The sequence below is a fragment of the Symphodus melops genome (genome assembly GCF_947650265.1).
Source record: "Symphodus melops genome assembly, chromosome: 7".
NCBI classification, from domain to species: domain Eukaryota; kingdom Metazoa; phylum Chordata; class Actinopteri; order Labriformes; family Labridae; genus Symphodus; species Symphodus melops.
In genome coordinates, this window is record NC_136697.1 from 7,105,192 (window position 1) to 7,122,738 (window position 17,547).

Consider the following 17,547-nt stretch of genomic DNA (forward strand, 5'->3'; position numbering starts at 1 on the left):
TGTTTAGAAAGTCATTATTTGTTTAGGTTTTGTTTCTGCAGACACTCAGTTAGTGTTGAAACTTTTGAAACAGATTTGAAAACAGTGATGGACTTACAGCAAAAGGATGGCTTTAGATTGACGAGTTTATTCTGAATTAATAAATTGAAATGGGGCAATTCTCTTTCACAGCCCACCTTTAAACACACGTGGATTCTTCTGTCTCTTCCTCCACCTCTGTGCAGATTAAAGATGGCGGCTAATGTAGCCGTAAACAGACCTCCACCTGCTCATCCAGGACCACGCGCTGCAAACCTCCACTCACAGCCCACCAGCGGGGTACCAAACACTGGACTACATGATCCAGGACCACAGGGTATCAGCCAGGACCCCAGACTCCAACACCCCCACGTCTTATCCCGGCCCGTCTTCTACGTCCCTGTTCCACCTCCGCCCCCTTTCCTCCAGTACCAGTGGCCCGTGCCCTTCTCCTATAACCCCTTTAGTGGCTTCCCAGGCATGGGTGAGTGTCCTCCACAAACACTGAAGCTGATTGGTTGATACAGGTCGTAGAAATACGAGCTCCCCTTTTTTTTTACTACTTAACCAGAAGTGAAACAATAAACAGACGGATAATGAAACTACAATAAAATAAGAATTAAAAACTACAGATGAATTCTGACTTCATTCTGTTGATAAAACTGAGACTGTCTAGTGTTGATGGATGCAGCTTCTTTCAGTGTTTTTTTTTTTTTTTTTCAACTTTAAACAGTTTTAAATAAAGTGTTTATTGTGTTTAAGAAACTGAAAACAGTTAAAGTTAAACCATAGTTTCTTACTTTGGACTATACATGTTTTTGTATCTCTCAGGCTATGGTATGGTCATGCCCCCGTACCCCCCTCCTCCCCCCTACATGGAGGCTCCACCCTATGTTTTGCCCCACCCTCATATCCAACCAGTCGACTACAGACACCTGCTCCACCCCCCAGTCCATCCTCCTGCTCCTTTCCAGCAGCCAAACCAGCCTCGCAGAGTGCGCCCTCCTCATTCTGTCCCTCTGAGACACATGGTGAACTCAGAGGTCCAAACAGAACCCACATGGAGAGGCGGGGCTGCTTCTGGAGAGGTGAGCCCACTCATCAGCTCTGACTCAGGGCATGGTACCACCTCAAACTCCCCGTCCTCCTCCAGCTCCAGCTCCCACAAACGAAGCTCTGCAGAGCCTGAGACCTTCACCAGAGACTTGACCGAGAGCAGTGAGATCTCTGCAGTCACACAGAGATTTAACCTCGTTCATCCTGAAGGAACAAAGACGCTCCAATCCCGTCACAGAGAAGCACAACAACCACAGAAGAGCCCAATGAAAAGTGGAGAGAATGTTCCCGCCTGCAGGAATGGTCATCACAACATGTGGTCAGTGGGCTCTTCTGGTAGCCTGGTTCCTGTGTGCAGCTCTTCTCAACAAGACGATGATGTCAGCAAAGAGAGATGTGTCTCCGTCCCCGACATCCTCATGAGCTGGGTCACGCCGCAGACAATGATGCTGAAAACAACGACCGACGAGAAGCTTGCTGAGAACGAGCAGCTGCTGCCGTCTTCTGAAGCAGAGAAGGAAAAGTCATCTGAGCAGCATCGTGCTCCCGTGGAGTCCGACAGAGCTGCTGAGGCTCTCCTCGCTTCTGAGGACTCTGAGCCACTTTTTAAAATCCTCAGACTGCCTGGGACTCTGCAGGAGCTTCTCTCAGAGGCTAAAAGAGTCGTAGAGCCGACAGGATTGGTCGAGCTACCCTCCGCAGATGAACTGCTGCTTTCTCTGAACCAATCAGAGAGGCTCCTTGACAATGAGCCAGAAAACGAGACGAATCCAGACAGCACAGCTTCAAATAGTTTTAAGATGAAGAGAAAACTGAATGAGTCGGTTTGGTCTGTGGAGTCTCTCCCCCCTTTTATCCCCAACAAGGAGTGGCTGCAGCAGAACGGACTCTTTGAGCCTGAAGTCATCGTCGAGACGACCGAGCAGGAGGACCACGATGGACCTTCAATGAAAAGTGAAAACTTAAGAAGTTGTAAAGACAGGAGGCACAGCCGCAGGTTTTCCTCCTCTGACTCTGTTCTCACGTCAGACAGCTGGCTGGTTTTCAGCACTCCGGCTGTGAAACACAGTCAGTCAAAGAAGACCGAAACAGAAGGTGAGATCGTTTCCCCTGAAGGGAGGGAATATACTAAACCCCAGAGCACGACTCCTTCAGAAAAACTTCCCTCAGCTTCCCCGCCTCGATGCCAGAGCACAGTTAACGTATCTTCCCCTCCTAAAGACGATGCAGATGAAAACAAGTCTTCTGAACCTGAGGCCAATCAAAACCCAAACCAGGAATGTTGTCTCGTCACTGAGCAGACGGAGAGAAGCTGCCGTGAGCAGGAGAAAACTCTGCTCTCAAACTCTGCAGAGGAGGAGAAAACGTCGCCTCAGCTGATCCTCCAACATGGAGCAGACAAGCGAGCGTGTGTGAACGCTGAGGAGAGCGAGCGGAGAAACGAGCAGCTGTGCGTCCCTGAGGTCGAACACATGGCTGCCGTGTCTCCGTCAAAGGGACAGCTGGTGGACTGTGGCGTCCAGTGTTCTGAACTGATGGAACAGAAATGTCTGTGTGGAACAAAGAGCAGCACTGGACCAAACAACAGACCTGTTTTTAATGATTCAGGTGCTCTGCTTCTTTTTATCTACACTTTAATGTCACTTTGAGCTTCAGTAGAAAAACAACAAGTTTTAACTTTAACGAGTCATTTATCTCCTAGATGTGAAAAAGACCAACAACAACAGAACTGAAGGATTCAGTGTGAACGGACAGAAGTCAAAGAACCAGAGAAGAAACGCTCACTGGAGGAACAGAAGTCAAGGTAGAAACACAATCATGTGATTTTAGTTTGTGATCAGTGGAGGCTCTAAGCAGGAATCAGGTGAAATTGTTGAGACGTTGCAAACGTCTGATGTCAAAGTTCTTATTTTAATGTCTTTGATAAACAAGTATCATTTGAGTTTATTTTGATGAACAGTGGTGGAAACAAAGAGCCATAAACTGTTACAGTGGGCGCCGTTAGCCTCGTGGTTACTGGCGTAAGTGAGGTAATTAACTCAAAGTCTAAAACGTTTTCAAAAGGAACTTCCTGTAACTTTCCACAAACACAAGAGGACAGTGTTTAGCTGTTTTTAGCAAAGAATTCAGCCATTTATGTCCACCATCATCCGTCGCTCTTCAAAGAGGATGGATGACGGTTCTCTCCACAACTCCAGTTTCTCCTCCTTTTCCACAGTCCAGGAGGAGGAGTCCAAAATAAAATCATTCGCATGAGATGAGACAAATGACCTGTGATAATAGTTAACATGTTTGCTTATCTGTAACGTGAGATCACCTTAAAACCACCTCTCACCAAAAGACTGAGATTACAGGAGCATTATAAGAAAACTTTCTGATTTTATTCCTTAGAAATGAGTCTTTGAAATAGTTTGAACGTAATTTGGTGTAAGGCCTGCATTAGATTATGAATGATTCTTCATATTAATGTTGTTCTCTTGTATAATTAATTTGAATATACAGATGGAGGAAAAGATCTGTTTAAACAACGTGAAAAAGATCTCCCTGATGAGTTAATGGTCTCTCACGAGTGTTTAATATTTAATGCAGCATGGTCAGTTTGTAACTTGTTATAATTAGATTAAATTAGACAATAAAGCAGCGTTTGTGATTAACGGTTCTCTTTAGTGAGGTTTATTCACCTTTTTTAAATGAGGTTAAATGTCTGGACTTCAGAGGTTTGAACCTTAACACTCAAAGAAGCCGACTGAAGAAACACTTTGAACTTTTTCTTTGTCCCATCACAGAAAACCAGAACGGCCAGTGGGACTCGTACGGATTCTATGCTAAACCTGGACGATCAAAAGGTAACTATCACAACTTCATGAAAGCGATACTTCACCTATTGATAAAATGAATCTGTATTGACATTGGGTCAAATAGCATGCAGTAGAAATATGACATCATTTTTGAAGTTGGTGCCGCCTTGACTCAGAAAAGGCAGTGTCTTTTTTTGCTCTTGTGGATGAAAGACAACAACTCTCAGAATGCACAGCACCACAGGCCCCTCCCACTGATGTTTCCTGTACTGACTCCCAGAATGCACAGCAGAAGGAATTGTGATCTTAGAAATTACTGGCAGAAAACGGCAAACAGTGAGAGGACCAACGCCTCCAGTCCACCCCAGCTTGAGCCACTCCGTGCTCCTTGTCCTTACTGCCACTCTGCCTGTGGGCAACAGACGTCTCGCCACTATATTGTAGCTCATAGAGATCACCACGAACATCCAATTCAACTAGAAGACCTTTAAAATCCGATTTGTTCATATCAGTCTGAAGTTCAACCATAGTTTTTTTTTTTGTTTTTTTTACCATTTTCAGTTCTTCTCAGCTTTCTCCACTGAGCCTGTTAGCACAGCTTCTGAGCAAGATGGTTTGATTCTGGCAGTGAGGTCCCGCTCGCTCATCTGTATCTTAAGTGGTTCGAAAATAAAACTAGCGATGAGGTTTCACTCCTGCTAATCAAAACAGCCTCTGTTAGAAGCTTAAGATGAAATGCAGAGCTTTACCTTCTCTGAGGGCAGGACGCACGACCGTTCAAAAACACTGCCAGGTTTCTTAAGATGCAAAGCTTAATGCAAATGGGTGAACTCTTAACTTAAAGACAGATAGTGTTGTGATGTTTGAGCATGTGTGTCTGCTGACTGTTATTTTACAAAGTGGACTCGTGTATTTACAACGGCCCGCTCTGCTATCAGAGACTCTGCAGACGCTCACATCATCACACAGCAGCTTCGTTCAGACTTCACTGTACGACTAATGTTCTGTTTAACTCTGCCTTCAACATGTTTCTCATGTTAACTTTGATATTGGCTTAAATAATCGTAGTTTGTTCTTTTCTGGTAAACGTTTTTTTTTCTTCTTTTTTTTCTTCTTGCAGGTGGGAATGGAAGGACTCGGTACTGAACACTGATCTTGCTCTGCAGGAGACGTCATGTTTTTAAAGAATGAAATTATTATTACATTAAAATGTTTTGTTGCTCAATAAATGTTTTTATATATAAAAAGTTCTTGTTTCTTCTTTGTTTTCCAGGTTTGACCAAGCTTTGTTAGCAGAGGATAATAAAGTTTGGTTTAGGAGGGTTAATTTCCAAAGTGACTGCATTACACACAAGCAGAACTTCAGATTCTTTTTAATGCACAAACTTCATGACATCAATAAAAGGACATTTGATATGTGATATTAAATGTTTTGTGATATCCATTTAACTGCATATATTGCCCAACAAATTAAACTAAATCAAAAACGCTCTCCTCAAATAAGAAAAAAAATCCAGTCCCTTCATCTCACTTCAGTCTTTTTATTTCTACACAATGGGATTCAAACCCCCAGACACACTGTGATCAAACCCTGTATAAGGCTGGATGCCCCTCACAACCTGAACTGTTAGTGTTTCAGATTTATCGAACTGAACACAAACATTTACGGACGACTTGAAAACTGCAGTGATGTTTAACAATGCAACTGGGGGATATCCCAGCATCCCTCTCTCCTTCTCCAGAAGCCTGCCGACTCCTTCTCTCCATGAGGGGCATTCAAAGGATTTAAAGACTGGATTTAAGGATTGTCAGATCTGTGTGGAGGTGAGGAAGCAGAATAAGGAGCCCCCTGTTTCTAAAATGACTGACAGGCTGTAATGACCGATAGCCTTTAGTGTGTAAACTTTAAATATAGTTAACATTAAAAACCAGAGTAACTGCGGTTCCCCATAAGGATCTGCTACACAGAGATATAAAAGAGAGCAATCACAAGAAGGTTTTAGCAACAACTTGATGAAGTCAAAAAGAATTGGAGAGAATTAAAACTCTGACAAAAGGTAAATCTGGTCTGTATTGACCCCTTGGTAGGGTTAGGGTTAAATTAAAAGCAAACAGATGGGCTGCAGACAGCACTGACTCACAGGGTAAATTACAGGAAAACATTTGAACAGATTAGTTTGATAATAAAAACACTTGAATCATATTGATTATCAAACAGCTTTGATTGTATAATGAAGTCAAGCTGGAAGTCTGTTTCCCCATGTACCCAGACTGTAGAAACTGTACATTATGCTGCTGGAAAACGACGTCTCCTGTTTCCTTTATTTGAACCTGAACAGAGCTGAGACCACACAGTACTGTATGTGGTCATAGGTCAAAGGTCATTGCCCAGCCAGGCGATCTCGTCTAGCAGGAAGTCGACGTCCTCCAGCTGTGTGGCAGGGTTGGAGAACACACACCTGAAGAAATTCACTTTGTCCCCCAGCGGCTGATAGCCAATCAGAACAGAGCCCTTCTCCATCATCCTGCCTTTGATCCGAGGGGCCACCTGTGCAAACATTATCATCATCACCTTCATCATCATCATCATCATTGTAATGATTAATCTGAAGCAGTGTCATAACGTCACCAAGAGGAGGACTTAAACTGACCAGATGGAGTCTTGTGTCTCGCTCTGGTCCACGGGGGAGGTCTCTCAGGCTGGGAGGGATGTACCAGAAACACACGTTGCTGTGCTCCGGCTGTGTGAGAGACACATGACAGATGTGCACAGTGAGGATCGAAGGGTTATCCAGCGGCAGAGAAAATAACGTGTATAAGACGATAAGAGAAAAATATGAACACAGGACCAAACATGAACGTTATTGCCTGATCATACTCTCAACACAAACGCTGTCAGGATCTCAGAGACTCTTTAAGATCCTTAAGATCTCTCAGAGATCTACCACAGATCATCAGCAGGACAAATAGCATTGGAAAGGAAAAGCTTCCCTTAGATGTTTAGGAGACAAAACTGCAGTTTCAAAGTAAACACAAAAACTTGTCACAATCTTTTAAAGAAAAATGATAAAAACATCTGGGACTGAGTTTTGTGACCTTTAACAGAAGGTCAAGATGCAGAGATGGGGACTTAGATTCAAGACTCATGTAGGTCGTGCAAAAATGCGAGACTTGAGACTCAACTCTGACTTGAGTTTTGGGACTTGCGGCCTGTATTTTCATGTTGCATTTTGAGCACATTAACATTGCCAGCTGAAAGTTGTGTAACCTTCCAGATCTGGTGAGCTAAAGGCCGAGACGCCACTGACGACTCTGTGGCGACCACGTCACTTTAAGTTAATATAGCGCTGTAGCCAGTCATCAGATCTTTGGGCTTCAACTTCCCACGAAGCCTAAACAACAGAACCACCGAATGAACTGTCTAAAGGATGCTGGATGGAGAACATCAAACTTCACCTGAGCGCCGTATAGACTCGTGACTGAAAGAGCTGCAACCTTGAAATGTGTGTGCTTTAAGATGGGACATTGAATTGGCTGAGCCCAGCCAACTACTGTAGGAAGCTCATGTTCTCCCTTGTTCACCAGGGAGAACTTCAACACAGCCGGGGGCTTTTGAGTACACCCGCACACCCCTCACACTGGGCTTTTTATGCACCTGCTCCCCATGACTCTCCCTGCGGGTGGTGGGCCTACAGGGCGGCAGCTCCATGTTGGGGTTTTTTTGGGGTGAGCCAGACGGGGCCCCATGTAATGGAGCCTCTTGAGCTCCATTTCCTGGGAGAAACACTTACCAGGTTTTTAATTCTAATCTTTAACTTAATTGTTCCATCACGTATTCATGAACTCTGCAAAGTCAACATCACCTCTGACACACATTAAAATAATGATTAAAACATGGCGCACAATTTGATCCAAATAGTGACTACAGATATCTTACTTTGTGTTTGAAGACCAGCTCAAAGTCTGTCCTCCTCTGCAGCTGATCGTAAAGATACTCAGCATTGTCCAAACATTTGTTGACCTGATATCCAAATCCCTCAGAGCCCTGAGAGACAGAGACGGATGGATAGATGGATGAATGAATAAACACAGGGAGGTACTGAAAGCAAAAAGTGAATTGAGACAAGATGGTGAAATAAAATGAAAGTTTAAAAGCCAGCCGTCTTAAATAGTAAAGTCAGGACTTACTCTGACGTGTTAGTGCTAGTATTACGAAAAAATAACTAATAATAAACTATAATAAATGATGGGTGAAGTTACAGCGGCTGAATACAGCAGGTGAGAGGGAAAGAGAGGCCTTAGATTAGATTACAAAGTGATTCACTGAGTTCATTAATACCTTTGCCTTCCACATGAGCCAGAGTTTAAAGACATCAACATGTCGTCCACACTGGATGCTCTTGTCCCCGGTATCGTAGCTCACATCGTAGGGTTTGTCTGTTTGGAAAAGGTACTCAGCCCCCAACTCGTTACACTCCTGTAGGAGACCCTGTAGAAACACAAAACACATAACGCTTTGGGGCAAGGGCAACCTTTGGAGGAAGTCTTGTTTGTTTCAAAGGTAGTCTTCTGACTACTCAAAGCGTTTTTACACTGCATGTCATACCTACCCATTCATACTCTTTCACACACTGATGGCAGTAGTATCATCCATCAGAAGTAAATACGCCATTCATACACCACCACCAGAGCAATGTGGGGTAAAGTGTCTGAATCCACTCTGATCCTGGATTTGATCATGTCTATAAATTCCTCTATTTCAGCCCTGCTCAGAACAGGCTGTTTCTGTGTCTGTAGCTTTAAATATGTAAATGAGCTGTGTCTGACCACGCCCCCTCTCTGGAAGGACTCAGGTGTCTCGGACTTTCTCGCTACATGTCCTTTTGTTTATGCTGAGAAGGCAGACTCAGAGGGCAGAACAAACACCTAGCTGTGGGAGTGTCACCCACCTGGGGGAGGGGCTAACTGCCCTTTGTGATGTCATGAAGGAAAATCTCCAAACGGCCTGTTTGAGCACACATTTACTGAAAAGTGGAGCAGGCTAAAGACAGAGAGGATGGACTTTTCTCATAACGGGGGGTGTGTATTTTGAATAATATATGACCTTTAAAGATCTTAAACCTGGAATATTATGAGATAAAAGTGTTGATGAAATACAAGACTTTATTCATATGAAAGCAATGATAAGTGTTTTTTTTGTATCTCTGGCTATGTTAGGCATCATTTACAGATGAACAGTTTAAGGATTTGTTTAATCTACAGATTAAAGGCTCATATTGTTAAAATGATCAACAAATCAAAAGCAGGAGTTTAACAAGGAAGCAGCTGTTTATGTAACTTAAGACAAAATTGTCTTGCTGTGACTCACATTTTTGGATATGATCAGACGTCACCTGTCTCTGTAGGTGAAAACCCTGGAGGTAAACTTACCCGATGAAAACCCTCAGCACAGTAGAGAAATAAAATGTGTCCACTGAGCATTACAATAAAGCATTAATGGAGACCACCACCAATCACAGCAGCCCAAGAAGCACTTATTGGTTTACAAATAGCACTTAACTACAATATCAATTAATAAACTGTTAATCCAAATAAAGATCTGTTTTTTTAGTTTACAATATTTACAGTCAACAGTTAACCAGCTGTTTGTACAATGACAATGATTAGAAACCAGTCGCCGACTTGCACTTCATATATTGGGACTAAGAGAGACAAAGGATTGCCATGTCAATGAATCCTCTGGGCTCTGTTACTGTCTGTACAAAGATTTGGGGCGATCCATCTGACAGTTATTATTGATTTTATGTGGTGGACCAAACAACACACAGACTGACAGACAAACAGACCGGCATGGCTGAATACCAAGTGGTTAACTTTCAAGGCTTGAAGAGTAAAGCCAGCGTGGAAGAACTCAAGCATGATATAACTCCTTGACACTTCAATAAAGAGAAGAGGATGTTTTCTTACCTTCTTCTTGACCAGTATGGCAGAGCACTGCAGAGGGACTCCCATCATCTTGTGAGGATTCCATGTTACGGAGCACGCTCTGGAAATCAAACGTTTTCATTTATTTTATCTTTGATCCCTCACTCATGCATGAATGAAGTAACATTAGACCCTGCTTATGTTTTGTATCAACTCTTCAGTAGAAAAATTCTGAAGTTAAAACACAAAAAAGGTCTCTGGTGGATCGTGAATCCCTCCTGCGAAAGGACTCATCCAACTTACTGGTCCACCAACCTAAACCCTCCTATATTTCAGAATGGGAGAGACATATTGCCCACTAAGCATGTTGTTCTTAAAAATCAATTGCATATCTCCATTATGTCATTTGGAAGCTGTGACCACATCTGTCAGGTACTCCAAATGTCTCTTACATGTCTAAAGTTAAAGTTCAAATTCACAAAGATAAATGGTTATATCCAGTTTGTGCTCCCTGGAGTGCTCAGCCCTCCTGTACTATGGAAGTTTTTACTGCTCTTTCTGCCGTCACAGCCCTCTCCCATATTATTGAAGTTTGGATAGCGTGTACAGTGGGCATGCGTACTAAGCACGTGCAAAGGAGGTATTTCGAGTTTCGCTGTACAAGATTGACTGCACCTTTTGGTGTTTGTTACTTAGATGTTTAGAAAGAGAAGAAAACATCTCCTACCAGGTGGGGTTAATTTTCTGGGCTAAGAAATAAAGGGGACAGAGTCTTTGCTGTCAGAGCACCCATTGGAACAGCCTGCTAGAGGAGCTCAGACTTGCAGAGTGAGTCCCTTGTTTTACATCTCTACTTAAGACATACTTTTAAAACATGCTTTTACTCTGTGATTATGTTTTTTTTTATTCTATTCTATGAGTCAGACTTTATTGTAGGTTTGTTTACTTTCTGTCTGTGGATTTTATTGTCTCTCTGCTTTTATTGTCTGCTGTAAAGCACTTACTTCTATAGAAGAGTGCCATAAAAAAAGTATTGTTATCATTATTATTATTATCTTGCTATGGCCCAAACACAGAAGATTAACATTTCTCACATACAATAAAGACCACAAACACCAAGAAGAAGCACGTTTAAAATGAAGAACATGTTATGTTTGAGTGATTTACAATCGTGACGTGTCTATTATTTATCAGAGGTATTTCTATTGATTGATCTTTATTTGCTCTTTTATGTAACAATGACCACTCAGAGTTTTTTCCCACAGAAACTCATGAAACCCTCTGTGTGTGTGAAATGTCAGGTTGTGTTTGGATGTGGTTACCGTTCAATGCCCTGCAGTTTCATCCTGTGTCTGTCTGACATCAGCAGGCCTCCGCCCCACGCCGCCTGAGGAGACAGACTCAAATATAACCAGAGCACCATGTCTTTATAAATCAAGACTTTTTGACAATAAAACAATGTAATTCAGTTGTTAATGATGATTAACTAAGGTTTGAATCAAGTTCAAATAGCCATTATTTTTCATTTCAAAATGTTTTTGTTAGGCTTTTATTTTGTATTTTTGTACTGTCTTAGGATACTGTACTTCCTGTTTAGATACAAACCTGCTTTTAATTTGGTAAACAGAATATTACAACATTAACTTAACCACAGACAAAGGAACTAGCTCGAGTTAAAAAATAAATGCCAAAAACTGTGTTTGATGTCACGAGGTGGATTTTACTTTTGACTCGTCAAAGTGAGCCATCTGAGAGTTTTCTTTAAGTGAAACGAGACACTTAAAGGGTCAGAGGTGTTGTTCTTTTTTACTGTGAGTACAGGGACATGCTGAGTCTCAGGTACAGTGCGTCTAAAAGGACAAAAGGCAAAATGCAACTTAGTCTTAATCTTGTAGCTGACAGCCTTAATAAACACAAACAACTATAACTGATGCCTGAACATCACATATGATTCATACGTCACAATGGAGCTGTGGCCCAGTTGGCAGAGTCAGTTGTCTCTCAGCCAAAAGGTTGGGGGTTCAATCCCCAACTCCTGCAGCAATATGTCTGATATGCCTCCATGGGCAGACGCTTAAAGGGATACTTCACCCATTTACATGAAGCTGTGTATCATTAGAAACATGGTAGTGTTGAATGGTTGTGAGTCTAGCCCTCATTTTGCCCTGAGACGAGAAAAATGTTTTTCTTTGGTTGAAAGTTTTCTTCATGTGATGCAAAAAGCGTCATATTGCATCACATGAAGTGTCTGATGGGCACTTACCAGAGCAGCCTGTGTGTAAATGTGCTTTAACGAGCAGTGCTATATACTGTCAGCTCAAGTCCATTCACCATTTAAAAGTGGAGAAAATGACCTCTTTGATTTTTTTCATTACTTCATTTAATTCACATTATTGTTAAGTTTTTTTTTTTATCTTGGGAGAATAAAATTACCGTAGTTGTTTACACATTGGTGAGGGAATAAGTTGATTTTCTGACACTTTAGCTGAAGGTCTACCAATTATCGTGAAACTAGTTTATGAATAAAGTTCATGAAATATGAGAGATGCACAAATATAAACAGTATGTTCATACATTCATTTACATTTGAAATAAGGTGTTTCAGTCGACATGAGTTAAAAAGACGCAGGTGAGAGTCACAGAGGCACCTTACATCGACATGCATCCACACTGTGTGTCTGTGGCAGATATCAGCGATGTCATCAAGTGGGTCGAAGGCTCCGTACACCGTGGTGCCCGCTGTAGCATTCACATAGAAAGGAACCAGACCCTAAAAAAAGAGAAACACATGGTGCATGTACATGTAGTCACAAAGTCGTTTTTTCCAAATGTATCTGGATCATTTTCAAGAAATTCATATTTCCTGACTTTATTCCAATGTCATTCATTCACACCTTTTTCTCAGCTGTAATGATCGAAGACTCCAGATCAGCGGGAATCATTTTCCCTCTAAAAGACCAAAAACAAAACATACGAGAGTCAGTAAACAACATGCTGGCTAACTTTGTTTAATAAAGCCGCCCTCACTTGTTTACACATTTTGGGCTCTTATTGACTAAAAGGTACCAAAAAGCTGCTTCAGTTAGTTTCTCCACTTCCTTTGTCATTAGTTTAAAATACAGGATTTAGTTTCAGGAAATATCCAGGTAAAGTTGTTTATGCTGCTGACAGGCTCAGACTGATATGAGTATATGTCAACATAACAGACTGTGCAGCACACAGGAGCCGCTGGTCTAATGTTACCTTAATCCCCCATTCTTTTATTGCTTTATTTCATTCAAATGCTGGTTTAGGTAAACTCACAATACAAATGTAACACATATTGTGATTCAAAATAATTGTGTTTCATGTTGCAGTCTTTACAGTAAATAACATCCAGCTTCAGCAACCTCCAGGAGCAAATCCAAAACCTCTAAACAACCCCACACATGATGTAACAAAAACAGGCTCTTCAAAATTAATGAAAGGAACTCCCCTTTAAGGAATAACAGCTTTTATTGATTGACTCACAATCAATAAATAGCAGTATTCTTAAAGCAACAACATGTCACTTTCCCACTTTAAATGGGTGCTTATGACACGGTCCCATGTACAGAGGCTAAAGTATTTTTTTGGCAGCGGCCGTGTTTTCCAATAGAGCCTGAACTTAAGGGGGAAGCGTAACAGCATCTACATATCTATATCTTAAGTGCAATATCATACACATGTTCTTTTTAAGTGGATGAATTTACTATCAAGTAAAAATGCATTTAAAAGCATGTAACTGTCAGACCACATGCATGGTAAAATTTAAAGACACAACCTCAGACATGCACACACACACACACACACACAGAGGCACAAGAACACAAGCTGTAACAGGTGAGCAAACATGTCATTGTTCCACACTGAATTGACTGGCATTGAGTAACTCACCCACCTTTCATCACAGCGGACCATGAACACATTCTCACTGCCCATCCCCAGCACGGCTGCAGATTTCTTCACTGAATAGTGACTCTGAAAAGATAAAAAGACGGCCATCTATCTTCATTCATCTCACCTCAATGGTCCCCTGTTCACACAGCTGACTGAAGTGCTGCATTGTTTTGTACACAGAAGGAGGAGGAGGATCCAGGTGCTAACGTTAGGTGAAACTACATCAGTCGGGCTACTAGAAAGCGATTGTGTTGTCAAACATCTGTTAACTTACAAAAGCTTTTTCAGACTTCATGACATAACACCAACATCAAAGTCTGCACATTATGACATACTCAGAGATGATGCATGCACAGACGTTTTTGGACGAGCCTTTCCAAAGACTGTTAGCAGAGGCGCTGCTTGGCATGAAAGTACATGAAAGGTATGCAGGTTCTTGAGGCCCCAGACAAGTATTCATCACTGCATTTATTTTTTGTCCTCTATGGAGTCAATTCCTCTCCCTTTTCCTTAGGGGACTTTCATTGACAAACTTTGCAGGGCATTAATAGAGGGTGTTGACAGATGGGGCCCCCTTAGGAAGGTTTCCTACTTTCATTGCAAAATTTTGCACATTTTGGAGCCACCTCTTTGGTCCCCAAGCAGTTGCAAATAGATTTTTGCCTGTTGCCCCAACAGACTTGTCACTGAGCGTTAATGTGGCTGCAGGAGCTGGGGACCAAACCCTTAATTTGCAGAGTTTTGCTACCGTTAGCACTAGCACTACCAGCCTTTCAGGTCGGGACCAGATGCACGTGCTAAATGTGATTAAGCACTGCTCCGGTCCATATCCAAGTTAAACCTGCTCCAGCTTTCATATAAGTTTCTCTCCATTTTCTGGACCAACATACTGCCAAACCACACTGCTACGAGACAACATCTGTTCACTGTGCTTCTTAACATCAAAGTAGAATAGCAGGGAGAGTGAGAAGAGGCTATACCCTTGTGCGTAAAAATGGCTATTTTTGCCTTGTATGTTTGACTGCAGGGAGTCTTGGAGAGAGCCCCAAGTGGACACTCAAAGAACTGCAATTTTTTCAGCATTGGCTTCATTTTCTCATACTGGAGGTTGCAGCTTTTAGCAGGCCCATTAAACGCAGCCACAGCCACTCTTTGGTTTCAGCCCCTCCTGTGGGTAGGGGCTACATTGTAGTTCTACTGTAACATTGCTAACATCATAAATATGTGTTCTTCAAGTGGGAAGATAACGGGTAAGGTGTGATTACGTGTTCGGAGGTGAAGAGTGCCAGCCGAGGCACAGCTCCCATCCCTCTGCTCTTCACCGCGGGGTAGAAGTGATATCTGGCCACCAGGATGCTGTACAGGTTGGATATCGTTCCTCCTGTAGAGAACACCAGGACAAGCAGGTTATAGAGGAGAGGACAGAAACATTCGACACAGCTACAGAGCGTGAAGAGGGATTTCTTTTTGTTCTTTTGGTCTGCTGAGTTTATTGGCGAATCACAGCGCTCCGTTAGGGCAGCATGGATTACCTGGACAGAAGATCCCGTCTCCCTCATCGTCAGACCATCCCACAATGCTTTGCATCTTCTTCAGCAGAATCTCCTCCATGAGGATGAAGACAGGAGACACTTCATATGTAAACCTGGTTAAGGAACGTCATGTTCATTATTGAAAGGTAAGACTACTGAGCCGAACCGAACAAACATCTCTACTAAACTAAAATAACACGATTAGAAAACTCTCTCACTCATCTAAGAATGATGAAGAGCTTACAATATATCATGAGGTTAGGGTGAAGAGTTAGTTATTCCTGAGTAACATACAGAAACAAATACATTTCTGCACCTTAATAAATTCTTTCTATGAAGCACTAAAGAAAAAGCAATTTAGCAAAATGACGACTGGTTTAAAGACAGCGAGACAGAAGGCTTATTCTGGATTCTAAATCCTCTTTGGGGCTGCTGCCTTCAGTGGTTGCTTCACTATGCACTGGTGGCTATGTGCTGAAGATGACGCACTGTTGTGTGATATAAACATCATAACCACGACTTGCTCACTCATGGGGATTTTTCCTGAATATTTACTTCTGCATTTACACAAAGACTCACTCATTGACCAAACTGCGAGAAACTTCCTGAATTTCTCCCACTCAGCCGCTTTGACTTTGTTTTATTCTAATATTTATAACTGAAGTAGGAGGAAGTGTGGATGTGAGAGCAGGAGGGAGTGATGATGTTTTAATTCATTCAGTCAAAGAGAAACTGGTGCTGTCATCGAGCACGTCATGAGGCTGCTTTGTCCTCTTTCACTTATTGATCAATGACTCTATAGATTGTATTTCTCAAACGTGTATTTATTCTTTTCAAAAAAATCTCATTCTGAAAAGCAACCAATAACAGAAGCTTCCGATTAAAATGAACGAAGTTAAAGTGTAAAGTCATGAGAACGTAACTAAAACAGAAACACTTGAGTTAATAGCAAATCAATTCAAGTGTGCAGCATTTGAATACGTTTCTCCCCCCTCATGATGAAGTCTCACATGTTTGTGTTGGCTGTAGAGGTCAACCACTCTCCAGCCAAACCAATCACATCCAGGCCTGAAGACAGCTGGTTGAAGAAACGGGGATGGCCTGGATAAAACAAAGGTCAGGGGATCAATGAGCAGTTAGTCACAGAAACGGTTTGAGCTCTATGTGACAAGATCGTTGTTCTCAGAGTACTTTTATTAGTTACCTAATCTAAGTCCAAATATTACATGTCTTCGCTATCTCAGGTAGACATGTGCACCTTGTCTCTGACACATCCGTCAAACCCCCCTGATCACCACCCCAAAGAAAACTTCAGCATGTTAGAACTCAGTGACCTGACGGCGACGGCTCATGAAACCAAAAGGCAGCACTGTCCCTCATACATACATGGTTATTAAACATGGTGTGAAATAAAGGGGGTCTTGCAGGATCTGAGACCCCTTGAGACCCCTTGATCGTCACTTGAAACCCCCTAAAAGCCTGAACAGCAAAATGTTGGGGAGTTTCTAAAAAAGGACCAGAGAGGGAGAGAAGAGGAAGAGGCACAAATAGATGCATATAAACTGATCAGGAAGCAGGAACATGGATGCTAGGTGTCTAAAATGTTCCAGGGAGATCACCAGACCCCCCTAACCGTTGGTGAAGACTCTAACCGTTGGTGAAGACTCTAACCGTTGGTGAAGACGCTAACCGTTGGTGAAGACTCTAACCGTTGGTGAAGACGCTAACCGTTGGTGAAGACGCTAACCGTTGGTGAAGACGCTAACCGTTGGTGAAGACGCTAACCGTTGGTGAAGACGCTAACCGTTGGTGAAGACTATTAAACTTGATTATTTTGTGAAACATAGAAGGATGAACTTCTGTATTAACCAAAGCTCCAGAGAATGAGCCTCATCCAGGGATGCTGTTGTCAGCTCTCACAGTAATGATGATGGAGCGGTACAGCGTTACACTTTCAAGCATTGGACTTCTGGGAGTAAAAAAAGCAAAGCTACATATAAATATCTGACATATATCTGACAAAATAAGACAAGATATTTGAACAGGTATAAATGTTCATTTATCCCACTATCCGTTTCTCTGTTGAACTCAGGCCGTAAGTAGAGGTTTCTGTTCCTGTAAAGGAATGCCATGTATGTATGTATGTATGTATGTATGTATGTATGTATGTATGTATGTATGTATGTATGTATGTATGTATGTATGTATGTATGTATGTATGCACTTTATTGCACTGTCAGCACTTGTGTGCTATGCACTGTTTTACTGTATTTTTCTTTTCTGTCGTGTTATGTGTTATG

At 42.1% G+C, this 17,547-nt stretch overlaps 1 protein-coding gene and 2 long non-coding RNA genes across 3 annotated transcripts in view; 1 reads left to right on the forward strand and 2 right to left on the reverse strand.

The window, feature by feature from the left end:
• LOC306826474 overlaps positions 1-2,871 on the reverse strand; it is a 42,403-nt gene extending 39,532 nt beyond the window's left edge. Inside the window, exons 1-2 of the long non-coding RNA XR_013779410.1 lie at positions 2,794-2,871; positions 1,851-2,690 (exon numbers count right to left, since the gene is read on the reverse strand). This is a non-coding gene — a long non-coding RNA (uncharacterized lncRNA). The remainder of the gene's footprint in view (positions 1-1,850; positions 2,691-2,793) is intronic.
• Positions 2,794-5,107, forward strand: LOC306826473. Its single transcript, XR_013779409.1, has 3 exons — positions 2,794-2,878; positions 3,861-3,920; positions 4,993-5,107. It is a non-coding gene; the product is annotated as an uncharacterized lncRNA (long non-coding RNA).
• Positions 5,108-6,183: 1,076 nt separating this feature from the next.
• The window catches only part of gad3 (glutamate decarboxylase 3), a gene marked incomplete at its 5' end in the record, with an annotated part of 14,835 nt that continues 3,471 nt past the window's right edge, over positions 6,184-17,547 (reverse strand). Inside the window, 12 exons of the mRNA XM_079348857.1 lie at positions 6,184-6,420; positions 6,524-6,613; positions 7,810-7,917; positions 8,212-8,361; positions 9,840-9,918; positions 11,120-11,184; positions 12,451-12,567; positions 12,692-12,746; positions 13,717-13,796; positions 14,981-15,096; positions 15,248-15,360; positions 16,258-16,348. Coding sequence (XP_079204983.1) covers positions 6,247-6,420; positions 6,524-6,613; positions 7,810-7,917; positions 8,212-8,361; positions 9,840-9,918; positions 11,120-11,184; positions 12,451-12,567; positions 12,692-12,746; positions 13,717-13,796; positions 14,981-15,096; positions 15,248-15,360; positions 16,258-16,348 — 1,238 coding nt within the window. The 3' untranslated portion in view covers positions 6,184-6,246. The remainder of the gene's footprint in view (positions 6,421-6,523; positions 6,614-7,809; positions 7,918-8,211; positions 8,362-9,839; positions 9,919-11,119; positions 11,185-12,450; positions 12,568-12,691; positions 12,747-13,716; positions 13,797-14,980; positions 15,097-15,247; positions 15,361-16,257; positions 16,349-17,547) is intronic.